Source organism: Triturus cristatus, chromosome 11, assembly GCF_964204655.1.
Source record: "Triturus cristatus chromosome 11, aTriCri1.1, whole genome shotgun sequence".
NCBI classification, from domain to species: Eukaryota; Metazoa; Chordata; class Amphibia; order Caudata; family Salamandridae; genus Triturus; species Triturus cristatus.
Window position 1 is genome coordinate 188,907,849 of NC_140594.1, and position 13,405 is coordinate 188,921,253.

A 13,405-nucleotide genomic window follows, 5' to 3' on the forward strand; every position below is an offset into this window, starting at 1 on the left:
CCCTGTGGTCTTTATGGAAAAGATGTAAACCCACCCTAGTGATGGTGTGAGACCGGTTAAATGTTTTAACAGTTGCTTGAGTCTTGACAATTTTATTGTCACAAATTGGCTCAAATAGTTGTGCTGACCTGAAAATCTTTTTGTTTTTGATTTCAGGAATGCCCAATTTTTTAAGAAACCAAATAGCTCACAGTCTCATTCCAGTGATTAGTATTTGTGGAGATATGTTTCTTTCCAGGTTATCGTTTGAGTACTATGGTTAGTAATACAGTGGCTATTAAATCCTCAAATTCTGATTGAGAATAATATGTTCATGGTCTTTAAGCAGATTGATACTGCTGTATACCATTTTGTTGCCTCAGTAAAATATTTACATGAGATTGGTGAAAACACCACAGGAGCCTTCCCTCAGGCTTGCACCTGTTGGTGTGGTGCAGTCAAAAGGCAGAGCAGGAAAAGAGGTTGTGCATACATAGGATTAGACTCTCAATGTCCACTGCATATTTACTCGCCTTCACAAATGACATGCTCCTCCTACAGTAGAAACTAAGTCAATAATACTGTGAGGCTCCACCTCTTTGCCTTCTATGTTGCTTTTGGATCTGGTTGGGCTTTTTCTATGACTTGTCCTTACAGCATTTATAATGGCATAATCAAGACAGATACCCAGAAGGGCAGGGTGTTTACCTCTGCACTCCCATGTCTCCTAATAGGGAATACACTTCCAAAACCAAGCAAATCCTCTGCACCATGTTTATTGGAGACTCTGAATGAAGCATATATATCTAATTGACCTTTTTCTTTGTGTAGCATATTCTAGACTTCATCATTGAAGAACAAATGTATGTTAGCTTTTTTACGGTAAATGGTTGTTTTGCAAGAAGTAGCAGTTTCCCAAATGATCGGACTAATAAGTAAAAACGTAATACAGGATGTTTATATTCTGGAGAAGACGAATCCACGTTATAATAGCATCATTGCAACTTGGGAATAAGACGTCTCACTAATTATTTGCGTTTAATCTTGTTTGAAAAGTTTGAGAGTACTGCCTCATTCGAAGAGCCTATCGGTGTGACAATTTATATCTAAAAAGAGAGCACACTTATATTTCACCTAATTTGCTTTGCAAGATTGGCAACAATATACCTTTCTGCAGCGTAACATTAATTTTGTTTATTTTACCAGTGCTGGGATTGGGCGAACTGGTACTTTCATCGTCATTGATATTCTCATTGACATCATCAGAGAAAAAGGTATGATATCAAAGCTTTCTTTAAAAAAACATTTCTTTTGTGGTTTTGTGTCTAAATGTTTGCGTGAAATAATATTGCCAATATTGAAAGGGAAGGGGATGTAGCCTTTTTTTAAACCATGGTTCATCGGCTTGTGTGCGGGAGGCCCACAGGGTTATTGATCAGTCTGTCGTGTGCTCATGCTATTATGATTAGGCCTGGGCATAATTTACATAATTCCGTCAATTTTATGTTATCCTCGCTACGTGAAATTCCAGAAATTGCGCTATATGACACTTCAGATAATTACGTCCGATTCTCACATTGGTCCCGATGCAACCCAAATTCTCCTGGCCGTTGGCGACGTCGCAACAGATCAAGGCCTTCAAGTGAGGCCATGCTGCTAATCTTTGGCACTCCTTCGGTATCCTCTGGTGCTCCTTTGGTCCTCAGGAATCCATAGGGGCCACCATTCAGGTAGCCTCCGGCGGATCCATTCTAGGCATATCTGTTCCGCACCGGCATCAAGGCCACCTTCCACTCTGGCACCAAACTCTGTGCCAGTTCCTTTGACATCGACACTGCTGCTGCTGGTGCTTATACTAATTCTGGTGTCTGATTCCGAGTTGAACTCGTCTCGGTGTCGACTGTTGACGTGTCTGGATTCCACATTCGTGTGTCCGGTTCCCATTCAGTCTGAGTCTTGTAGAACACGAACCCTGCCGTTGACCATCTCTCGGGTATTCCACCAGCTTTTTTCTTCAGACTCTGACCAGAACCTACCACCATTTGGAGATGACAATGCTGTAGATGGGTGTGCTACCCCCACAGTGATGACAATTCATACATGTACTTGCAAGAGGCCAGTGGGCTTGCTATATCCCCTGGTACTGCGTTGATTTCTTCCCCTGGACCACCGACCGAAGACAATGCTTTCTTCTCTATAGTCATTAGATGTGCAGCAGAGGTCTTGGACCTACAACTTCTGTCTGTGGACATCAAAGCTAATGTTCTTACAGAGGTCCTGCACTTGGGCAGGTTTCTCTGAGTCCTTGTTGCCCTTTAATGAAGCTCTGAATGACACATTGATGGGTGCATAGGCAAAGCCTTGTTGCTGACCTCTGGGGAATAGGCAGTTAGTAGAACACCAAACGCTTGCGCCACGTGACCCTCATGTCTAGACTCACCATCCCACTCCTGAGAGTCTGGTGGTCAGGTTTCTACCAGCAAGGTGAATCCCATCTTCTTTTCCATGACCAGCGCACCCCCCGCAGCGACCCCAGCCTTGAGGTCAGTCAGCGCCATTTGTTTGCTTGGCTAAAACACACACGCACACCCTTCGAGAAACTGTCAGTGAGATCTTACCGGCAGTCTCTGAAGACCTTACAGCCTTCCTGGCACAAACCGTTTACAATGGCCAGGATGCTGCAAAACATGTCATTCAGTATGTCCTGAACACCACCAATTGTCTAGGCCAAGTAGTCAGTACCAGATTGGTTCGGTTCTCTGTCGCCGTGCGTGGATGAGATCTATTGTTTTTTAGGTCTCGCCTGGCGAACGCAGCGCGAAGCGCTGTCGCCAGCGAGATCTATTGTTGCTGACTTGCCTCGGAAGTGGGACAGGAGATGGGCACGCGCATGGTCTCGGCGGATTTGAGTTGGTGTACGCGCCTACAGCCACGCGGCGTGCACATCTCCTGTCTCCCTTCCCTCAGCAAGCCAGTATGCAGTTTCACTTTCGTCCTCATTGTAGAAGTTGTTGCATCTCAGCTCATCCCCTGTCTGTCTGTCTGGGTCCCTCTCTCTTCAGTATGTCTTCTCCCTTTATATCAGTGTGTCCTTCTCTCTCCTCCTGCCCGCTCGTTCCCGGCCCTCTCTCTTCACCTGCCTCCCCAGTCCTGCCTCTCTCAAACCTCTCCTCGGTGTCTTAGCCTCTGTCTTCGGCGCTCCTGCTTCAGGGCCGGTCCGTTTTCATGTTCTCTATAACTTTCCTTTCTCCGTCTGTGCGCCCCCGACACCCGGCCCCGACTCTCTCTTGCCCACCCGTGTGCTCTGGGTCTCCTCCGCCCCCTCACGGACCGCTCGGTGCGCAGCTTCTGCTGTCTTCTTACCTTCACTCCCCGGCCCAACAACAGCTACTATTGCCCCGGTGTCTTCTGCCCGCTTCCCATCACACGCATTCTCTCTCTTTCTCTCCAAACTCCCGTCTCCCCTCATTTCCCCGCCCGTCCCCATCCCCCCGGCCACGGGCGCAGCTCACCTGTCTCGGCGGCTCGCGCTCGGCCCCGCGCGCAGGGCTCTGGCTATTGGCTCCCTCCTCGCCTGGCCCATGCCGCCCGCGGGATGCCGGGCATTGGGGGGTCCGCTCCCGACGGCCTGTGCGGTGGGCGCTGCAGGCAGGTGCCTCGCCCCCGTGGCTCGAGACTGGTGGGTTCTGAAGTGACAGCGCTCGCCATCTTATCTGCCGATGCGTGCTCCCATTGTGCTCGCCTGGACACCCGACAGGAGATGTGCACTTTCCCCCCCGGACAGTCCATGTGCACGCTCACGCCGTCTGTTCTCTGCCAATGCGCGCTCACACCACGCTCGCCTATACAGCCCAACGTCACACGGACACGCTCGCACCACTTGCGGGACGCAGCATTTGGTTTGCTTTAACATAAAAGCCGTCCCGAAGCTGCTCTGGCCTAACCACATCCCTTAATTTAGGCCAATAAACCACTGTTGGTTGAAATGGTGCTCCCGATAAGGGCAGATACAAGACTATACAACATCACGTCATCGTAGCAGTCCAGACACTACCGCTCAATAACCGTTCAAATAGCCTCAAATCACAGTCTCAACCACATCAGCAATCTTAACGCACCCCATCAAATGGGCTCAAACGCCAACTCCTTCCTTTGTCTTCACTACCCACGTTGACCCCTGGAACATTACCATTGTCCATCTTCCCCAGAGCACGTTTGGGTGGTTACAAAGGATTGTTCACATACGCAACTATTTTATTTCTCCCCCGCGCGATACTCACTACGTTGTTCCAAAGCCTACCAGGGGGAGTCGCATAGGAAGGGAAGAACACGTGCCAGTGCTCCCGACTCTTGGGGGATTAAGGACATCCGGAGCTGAGCGCTCATGTTCATCAGAACAGGACCCCCGCCCCCATACCAACCAGCGAGCCACCATTACTGCGCTCGGCCGATCTTCACATCTGCCCGGTACGCACACACAGAATCACTCACCTGCCGGTCTCACCCAACTGTTCCAGCTGTATCTGGGTGAAATGTCTCGCAAGCCGGTCACTGCCCGGATAAAAGCATTTAACTTTCAGTTATCACGCGTGCGTAGTGATAGGAGTTGAGCTGAGAGACGTCACGTACGTAAGTAAATTCTACAGAAAACTGCGCGGGCACATTGAGAAAGTAAAACTGCATGAGGCTTAAAACAGCTGACTACTCTGCACGTCTGGCGCATAGCAGTTTCCGTTTGGTTCCCAGTACTTCTAATTCAGTGATTCCCAAACCAATGCTGTGCGCGTGTTATGCTGCGCTGAATTGACATGGTGTGGAAGAGGATTTCGAGACCCCAGTGTATGGTAGGTCGGTGTGTCTAGAGGGATCTGTGATAGGTGGGTGAGTCTGTGGCATGCCGGTCAAGTCTCTGGTAGGTCGGTGTGTCTGGATGCGGCTTGCTGTGCTCGGTTGTGAGTGAGTGCCCTCCGGGGCGTCTGTGTGTTTGAATGTGTCAGTTTGTGAGACCTGTTGTTGGGATGCGTTTGCCGGTGTGAGTGTCATGTGTGTGCAATGCCTGGCTATGCGTGTGCTCGCCTGCCTGTGAGTGTGTGTGTGCGGAGCAGCGTGTGAGAGCCCTGGCTGTGCCAAGCTGTAGGTGTGTCTGTGTGTGTGTGTATGTGTGTGTACAACCAGGAGTCCATGTGTGTGAAAAATGTAGGTGTGTCAGCGTATGTGCAAGCATGAGTCAGTGTGTGTGGAGTTGTGGGTGCGTGCATGAGCGCATCAGTGGGAGGTGGCGTGGGCTGGAAATCGCAGTTTGTGGGCATGGAAAAACTCAGTAAAACATTGTATATTCATTGCTTTTAAAAATAAACAGGACATTACGCGCACATACCCACCCCCCTGCCCCCATGACGCCATTATGGCACTACACTACTAGTGGGTCCTGGATCCCATGGTCACAATATCTCCTTCCTATACCAGACACAGTATAAAAGGATGTCATTTTAAATAAGGGAGGCCTATGGGCTTTTCGTTTAATTAATAACAAGCATTTGCAATGCAATAGGTCTCGCATTTACGCAAGTTTGAGCAATTGACATTATAAATGCCAATGCATTTTATTTATGTTTTGGTTTTTAAAACATAAATAAAAGGCATTGTCATTTTTTTGTCCTGCCGCAGGTAATCCAATTCCTGGGCCAGGGAAGGTTTTGGAAACCCCAACCCCCTGACGGACCTTATTTGTTAATTCTCTGATTCACTCTCCACTGCTGAACTAAGGTCCGATGTGGAAGTGGATACCAGTGCGTTGCCGCTTGTGCTGGGTTGTACAGTAGAGAGGGAACCAGTCTTGTCTGCTGCTTTTAGCGCATCGTATTTTCGCTGAAATTTAAAGGATTTGCATTTTTGTAAATTTCCTCCTCTTTCTGCAAACGGTTCAGCATATCTTCACGGTACTGTTGAATCACGGCCTTACTTCCAATTTACCGATTTTCTTCATTTAAATTATCAATTTTGACCTGTAGGGCAACACGGTCACTTTCGGTGTATTTTATTAAAATCAGGACCAATCTGCGAGACGATTCCAGAATACAATCTGTCCACTCGGCCTCATGAGGTAACTGGCGCCACTCGAGTCCTCTGACCCGGAATTTTCTGTCACTACAATCTTAAGACTTTTACGCTGTCTGGGGGCTTCCACAGCTACTCCTTGTGGGAGGTACTGGTAATCTCCGGTGCAAACCAGAACAAGCATTTGCAATGCAATAGGTCTCGCATTTACGGGAGTTTGAGCTATTGGCATTGTAATTGACAATGCGTTTTATTTATGTTTTACAAACAAAAACATAAATAAGAGGCATTGTCATTTACAGTGCCAATAGCTCAAACTTGCGTAATTGCGAGACCTATTGCATTGCAAATGCTTGTTCTTCATTTGGTCCTGACGTTTCTCATGTGCATTCTCTTCGAGCCAGTGCATATCTGTAGGGTACCGGGTTTTTGTTGCAGTAGTATCCCCGCTTTTTGCCTGATATTTGATACAACTTTGACTGAAGTGTACTGGGTTCCTACTAGCCAGGTCCCCAGTTCCAGTGTTCGTTTCGCAAAATGTTCACTGGTCAGTTGATCCCCTGTTGAGGCCTTTAGCACCTCTGTAAGTCCCTAGTTAATGGAACCCCGGATACCTAGGGCATAGGTATTAAAGCGGGTCCATAAGAGCTGCAGCATATATTGTGCCACTCTATGGGACCCAGCACTAAACCCATGCAGACTGGCACTGCAGGCTGCATGACAAGATGATCTTAATAGTTAGAAAACGACAAGGCCCACACCCTGTGTGCCATGTGCCCTAACACTACATGTAATGTTTATAAGTCACTCCTACAGCAGGTCTTAGCCCTTAGGCAGGGTGCATTTTATCACATGTATGGACATATCTGCATAAGCAGATGTGCCCCAGTGCTGGCCAAATCAATCACTGAAAGTACAAGTAAAGAGGTAAGCAGTCTTAAGGTATGTACTAGGCACTGGTCAAAACGAGTTCCCCAGATACATAATGGCTTCACTGAAACCTATTCTGTTTAGTATCAAACACCTCATATTAATAAAACCACACTGTTTCCAGTGATGGATTTATTAATTCATGCACCCAGAGGGTACTTTAGAGGTACCCCCTGAAAACCTACCGACCTATAGTTTGTTGACTGACTGGTCCTGCCCAGCCCAGCTGTCCTGTTTGTCCCTCTTCAGCAGAAACAAAGACCAATAGTGAGCCTTCGATTGCCGCCACCCGGCACCTCAAAGTGCCTCTGCACCCGTGCCCTACAGCTCAAGTCCGAGAGAGGTGACAGTGCCAACGGGGTCCCGAGACCCTCAAGGGCTGAGCTCACCCTTGGGTTTCTGACTACTGGACTTCCAGGCGCTGTCTGCAGCCTCTTTCTGCAGGCCCCGTCCAACTGGGAGCGACTCCAGCATGCAAACTCAACGCCAAAAGACACCACTGCACCTGAGCTCCACAGCCCGAGGAGGAGTAGACCAATGGTGTCAACACATGTCCGAGGATCTCAAGTGTCGTGACCACCCGTGGGTTCCATCAGACTGGTCCCCCAGTCCCAGCCTCTTTCTGACTGTACCGTTCCCCCTTGAAGTAAATGGGACACCTGATGCTGTAACACACTTCTACACCCGGATGCCACGAGCCACCCAAGGTCACCAGTTGGTGTGGCCTTGGACCTTGCACAATACTCACCTTAAATCCCGAAGAACAGTCCTGTAAGTCGCTGTTAAGTGCCCGAATGCAGTACATGTTTTTCCTCCATAGGATAACATTACCGACAGTGGGAGGCTGCCAGCCCCCTCCTCAGCTCCTTGATCTACGCCCTTGTGTACTGAGACTCAAGGCGCTGGGGGCCTCCGCTTCAGAAGACTAGTGCTCAGAGGTATGTCTGATCCCCTCTCCCCGGCACTTACTTCGTTGGAGACTCCCTGCCTCCCTGTTTCGCCGTGCTCGTGTACTCCCGTTCTCCACTGTGCCATTCTGCCTCCCTCAACGGCCAGCTGCATGCTTCTCTCTACGACGACCAGCTGCGCTCTGGCCTGCTGATTCCTTACCACGCCGTGTGGGGAGCCTGGCGCTGGGGATTTAACTGTCCTTATTCCACGAGGCATGAGTGCTGCTTCCGCTGACCCTGAGTGGGGCCTGCGTGTGAGGAGCTTGAGTTGGGGGGAGGCGGTTGATCTGGCTGCTCGCTCCCTTCCTGACATGGCGGCACAACATCACGCTTGAACAGACTTGGTTGCTTTTGGCTGTCCTTTGGGTCACGTTTTGCACGGTTCGCCTGAATAGGGTCTGCCACCCCGCCCATGGGTTTTTTTTTATCTCTGCTTGCTTCTGTCTGTCTCGAGCAGCATTTCCAGCTACACTCGTGCAGCATGCACGGTTTTAACTCACTGGCAGCCATTTTCCGTCTTTCAGCCCAGCCATTTTGTACCTCCTAGAATCTGAACCATAAGCATTTAGAGCTATAAGAGGCACACCCTGCTCTTCTATGGCATGATTCCATACGCAGTGCTAGATACATTTAAAAAGATGCTGAATGTGCCTTGAGGGTCATTGAAATTGAAAGAGGACTTTTTTGTCTTTTTTATACGCTCTCCTTTCATTCCTTCCTTTTGCTGTGGCTATATGCCTATCCTATTAGCTCTTACCGAAGTGAGCTGTTGCCCCGGAGCGCTCAGACTCCCATGTCCCTTGCCTGAATCTTTGCCTGAATCATTTCCTACTTCCCTGAATTCTCATTGGTGGTCATAGCTTGCTCCATCATACTTCTGTACAGTCATCACGTTCTCGTCAATCTCTCTCTCTGGCACCCTTTAACTGGTCCAAGGGGAACACACTTTGCACTCATTATTCCCTGGTTCTACGACCCTATCTACCGGCGATTTTTGCCTCTCATTCAACAGCTGTCAGCAGCCTGGTAATGGCTTCTAAAACCTTAAGACCTATCCTTCCGAGTTTGGAGCCATCGGACATTCCTCTTTTATAATTAATTACCCGTCGACCCTGTCAAAAAGCGCATCTATAAATTTCAAGCACAGACTCCTAAAAGCACACCCATAAACCCTAATCTCGCTCCCTACTTCTGCATAAGAAAGGGCGAGAAAATAACTGATGTTATCTACTTTATGAAAAGATGTGCTAAATGGAGGCTGGCATTTTACTCACTGCTACAAATCACCACAGCCAAGAAGACCCCCCATGGGCTTAGACTTACGGTTGCCCCCTCACCTACCTACGAAGCTGAAGCAACCATCTCCCTTTATAATAATAGGACCATCCTTATTCAATCATCTGCCTACAACCTGGTCATTTTTGACACCATCTTCCCCATCACCAAGAACTCAATGCCTAGTAATGGATCCTCACCTTCCCATGGTTCCCCTATTTCCTCTGGCAACCCCCGGAATCCACATATTGTGGCCTCTCACAACCTCGGCATCTCAGATGACCCATCCTCTTCCCTCCTAACTAAATAGCAGCTTTTCTTTGACATTAGTTGGACCAGAATCTCTCCCCTCCCATTCCCTAACTAGTCAACATGCTCACCACTTTCCTAGAGCAACTAGGTCAGAGGAACCTAGCCCCTTAGAGCACACCTTCACTCCTTCTACACCCCTGACCCCCATGCACATTATTGCGGACTCTACTAAAGTGCCCATGTCTCTCCCCAAAGCTACTCCAGTGTCACGTCCATATCCCGTTCTCCCTAACCAGTTCAGCAACGAGACTCCTAAGACACTTGTCCCTTTTCCTTACCAGTTGCTACAATTCCCACCTCACCGCTCTACCTCGCCGCCGCATCTCTCTAACCTCTCCTCACCTAGACCACCCCCCCTCCTAGCTCCTGTCCCCAATTACCAGGAACCCGTCCACATACAGCTTGGCTAGACTGGACGAGATCTCATTTGCTCTTCAACAACTCAAGGATGATGTTCAAAGCCTCTTACACCTCACCTCCGAGCTGTCTGAGAATCTGAAGTCTAGTAGACCCTTGAAGACTGAGTGCCTCAACTACAGACATCCCTCTAATTCTTGCCCCAGGATCACTGTGCATCCCTTACCCACTGTGACCTCATCACAAGTGGCCCATACGCACCACAGATGGGAAACCTCTCCCCTCCCTAAATAGCGCTCTCGTCCTTGCAGAGTTGAAGACCCACTTCAAAATAAGGATATTACTTCCCTTTTCTCTTATGACCCATCATATGCTGTTTTCACAGTAAATTTGTGCCAAATCAAAGCGATCCACTCTGACACGCTTAGAGAACCTTAGGTAAAACTCTAAATCCTTAAATAAAAGCAACCTCACTCGTGTCCCTACAACTCCTCCTCCCTCAGATTAGCACAAATCACAGCTTAAATGCATGCTTCTCAACTGCAGATCAGCAGTACGGCATGCTGCGGACATTGCTGTCCTTATCTTTTTTTTTATTTTTATAATTTTATTACGTTTTTGAATTATCGTAACATATATGAGATATAATCGCTCCTTTTGACAAAGAATTATTGTAAGGTAATAGTCATGATTACACTTGTTAGCTCCAAAGTGCAAACAGTTGCATACATATAGTTATACAAGAGCTCAGGTCAATACAGTGACATTTGGTCTAAGGAGCAGCAGCACGGTAATAATCGGATCTCTGACATTGCTGCCCTCATCCTCGCTCATGATCCAGACATTTTAGTGTTGACTGAAACCTGGCTTAACGATTCTTCTGCACCCATTATCAACATACTAGTGCCCCCTAACTTTGACATCATCAGGCTAGATAGATCGGGCGGACAAGGTGGAGGCATGGCTTGTATATATTGTAACAATTTATCAGTTAGACAACTGCACTCAGATTCCTTGTGGTCATGCGAATACCTGTGCTTCGAGGTCTCGTGCAACAACAGGCAAGCTTGCAAATTCCACGCGCTCTACCATCCTCTTCGAGACAATCTCCCCTTCCTAGAACAGATCATGGAAATCATCTCATCGAACTAGGTGTGTCTGGCACCCAGATCTTTCTTGGAGACTTTATCCTCCATTGGAATGATATCAATGCTTCGTCAGTCAATATCCTCAAATCTTTCCTAGTTGACCTCAACCTCACTCAAATATTCAACAGCCCTACTCACATCAAGGGAGCTATCTTAGATCTGGTCATTGGTTAGATCAAAGCCATTCACCTTGAAGCTATCGCTCCCTGTTACTGGACAGACCACCATTGCACCTCCTTCCTTGTCACAGAATCGGTGAGATCCAATAAAGCTCACCTAAAGAAACCCAGGCACTGACAAAGAAGTCTTAGAAACATTAACGAATGTGATTTGACCTCCTTCATTGATAACAGCCTGCCCACCCCTCTGCATATGTCTGATGTCGGTGACCTTACAGATCACTATAATGGCTCCATGATTAACATTTTAGACTCAATCATACCCCTACAGCTAAAAAGAATGCCCTTCTAAATCTCCAAACCCTGGTATCATGGTAGCTTAACTACTGAAAGAAGAAATCTGAGAATGGCGGAATGTCTGTGGAGATCTTCCCCCTTCCTCACTCAGCTGAGATCTCTCAGAAATGTATACAACATACGCATCAGATGCTCTAAAGCTAGTTACTTCAGAAAACAACTAGAGCAAGCCAAAAACTGGCCAAATAAATAGTTTGCACTGATCAAGCTTCTGTCAAACAGCCAACCCAACCCTCCCTCAATGGAACTCTGTTCGCAACCTAATTGTGAGGAATTTGCCGCCTTCTTCCAGGAAACAAACATTAAAGATTGAACTGGAACTACGGACAGCTTCTGAGAATCTTCCTGTCTCCTATCCTATCTCCGGGTCTGGGGTGCCCCCCCCATTCTAGTTCTCCCCCCAAAAAACAATGCTTCCTGGAGCATATTCCAAACCATGGACGAAAGCACCATTCGCAAAACTCTAGCCACTTTGAAACCACCCAACCATTTCAGCGATCCCTTGTCATCAAATCTCTTCAATGAGATCACATCATCGATACTACCTCTTTTTGGACAAAATAATGAATGCCTCTTTGCTTCCGGGTTCGATTCCGGATTGCCCTAATCGGGGCAGGTCACCCCCATCCTTTAAAAACCGATGGCAGACCATACTAACCTTCTCAATTTCCGTCCAATTTCCAACATTCCTACTCCGGCTAAGCTCCTAGAGAAATGCGTACACACCCAGCTATGTATGAACAATTCCAACTGCTGGACCAATTCCAATCTGGCTTCCGTTAGGGTCATAGCACAGAATCTGCTCTCACCCACATTGTTGATGATTCTCTACGAATTCTGGAACTAAATGAATCATACCTTTTGATCCTCCTTAACCGATCGTCAGCTTTTGATATGGTCAAACATGATACCCTTATCGAGCTACTGGAGCATAGGATGGGGCTATCAGGGACTGTGCTAAACTGGTTCACCTCATTCCTACACAATAGAATACAAAGACTCATGGTGAATCCGTCTCTGTCCAAACCTGCACCGCTCACTCTGGGGGTACCACAGGGGTCCATGCTTTCGCCCACCCTCTTCAACTTGTTCATGGAGCCCACACAACTGTATCTGAAAGTCTCCTCCCCTGAGGACATCAGGTCCCTTAACTCTATTTTTCAGGAAACGCAAAGTTGGTTGACTCTTAAACACCTGAAACAAAACAGAATTTCTCCTTATCGCACCAGCCAAAAACTCTCCAGACATAAGAATGGAAGTGTCAACTAACAGCTCTCAACTACACTCCAAACATCATTGATTCTACAAGCTCTCTGAGAATAATGCTAGATAAGCACCTGAACATGCAAAAGCACATTAGTGCTCTCACCAAAGGAGCGAACTTCCAACTGAGAGTCCTAAGGAAAATAAAACGATTCCTACCCCACAACGACTTTAAGATTGCGGTGCAAGCCCTAGTGATCTCTAAACTGGATTATGGTAGCGCATCCCTCTTTGGCCTTCCTAGATCGAAGACGGTGCCACTTAGGGCCTCTCTCAACTCCGCTGCAAGGCTCATTGCAGTCTCCAATCGCTATCATCACATTACGCCAGATGTTAAATCACTAAAATGGCTCCCGTATAAAGCAAGTATACATCTCAAAATTGCAATGCGTGACCCACAAAGCTTTACATTTGAACACCCCAGTATATCTTGCGCAAAAACTTGAGCTCTCTGGGGATCTAGATCCTATAGAGGCTCTAGCACTTTATTGCTCAAGCTACCAAAATTCCATAAAAAGAAAACCTACAATTGAGCATTCTCCGGTTTTGCACAAAGAATTCGTAACTCCTTGCCACCTGAAATAAGACGTTAACAATTCCACGGCTTCCTTCAAAAGGGAAGTTAAAGAGAGACTGATGAAGACATTTTTGGGCGAGG

The 13,405-nt window shown here is 47.6% G+C and overlaps 1 protein-coding gene across 2 annotated transcripts in view; it reads left to right on the top strand.

Annotated features, from left to right (window-relative positions):
• The window catches only part of PTPN11 (protein tyrosine phosphatase non-receptor type 11), a 663,532-nt gene that overhangs the window by 448,474 nt on the left and 201,653 nt on the right, over positions 1 to 13,405 (top strand). For both annotated transcript variants that reach the window (XM_085636151.1, XM_085636152.1), the window contains exon 12: positions 1,186 to 1,253. In XM_085636151.1, the coding sequence (XP_085492277.1) occupies positions 1,186 to 1,253 (68 nt within the window). The remainder of the gene's footprint in view (positions 1 to 1,185; positions 1,254 to 13,405) is intronic.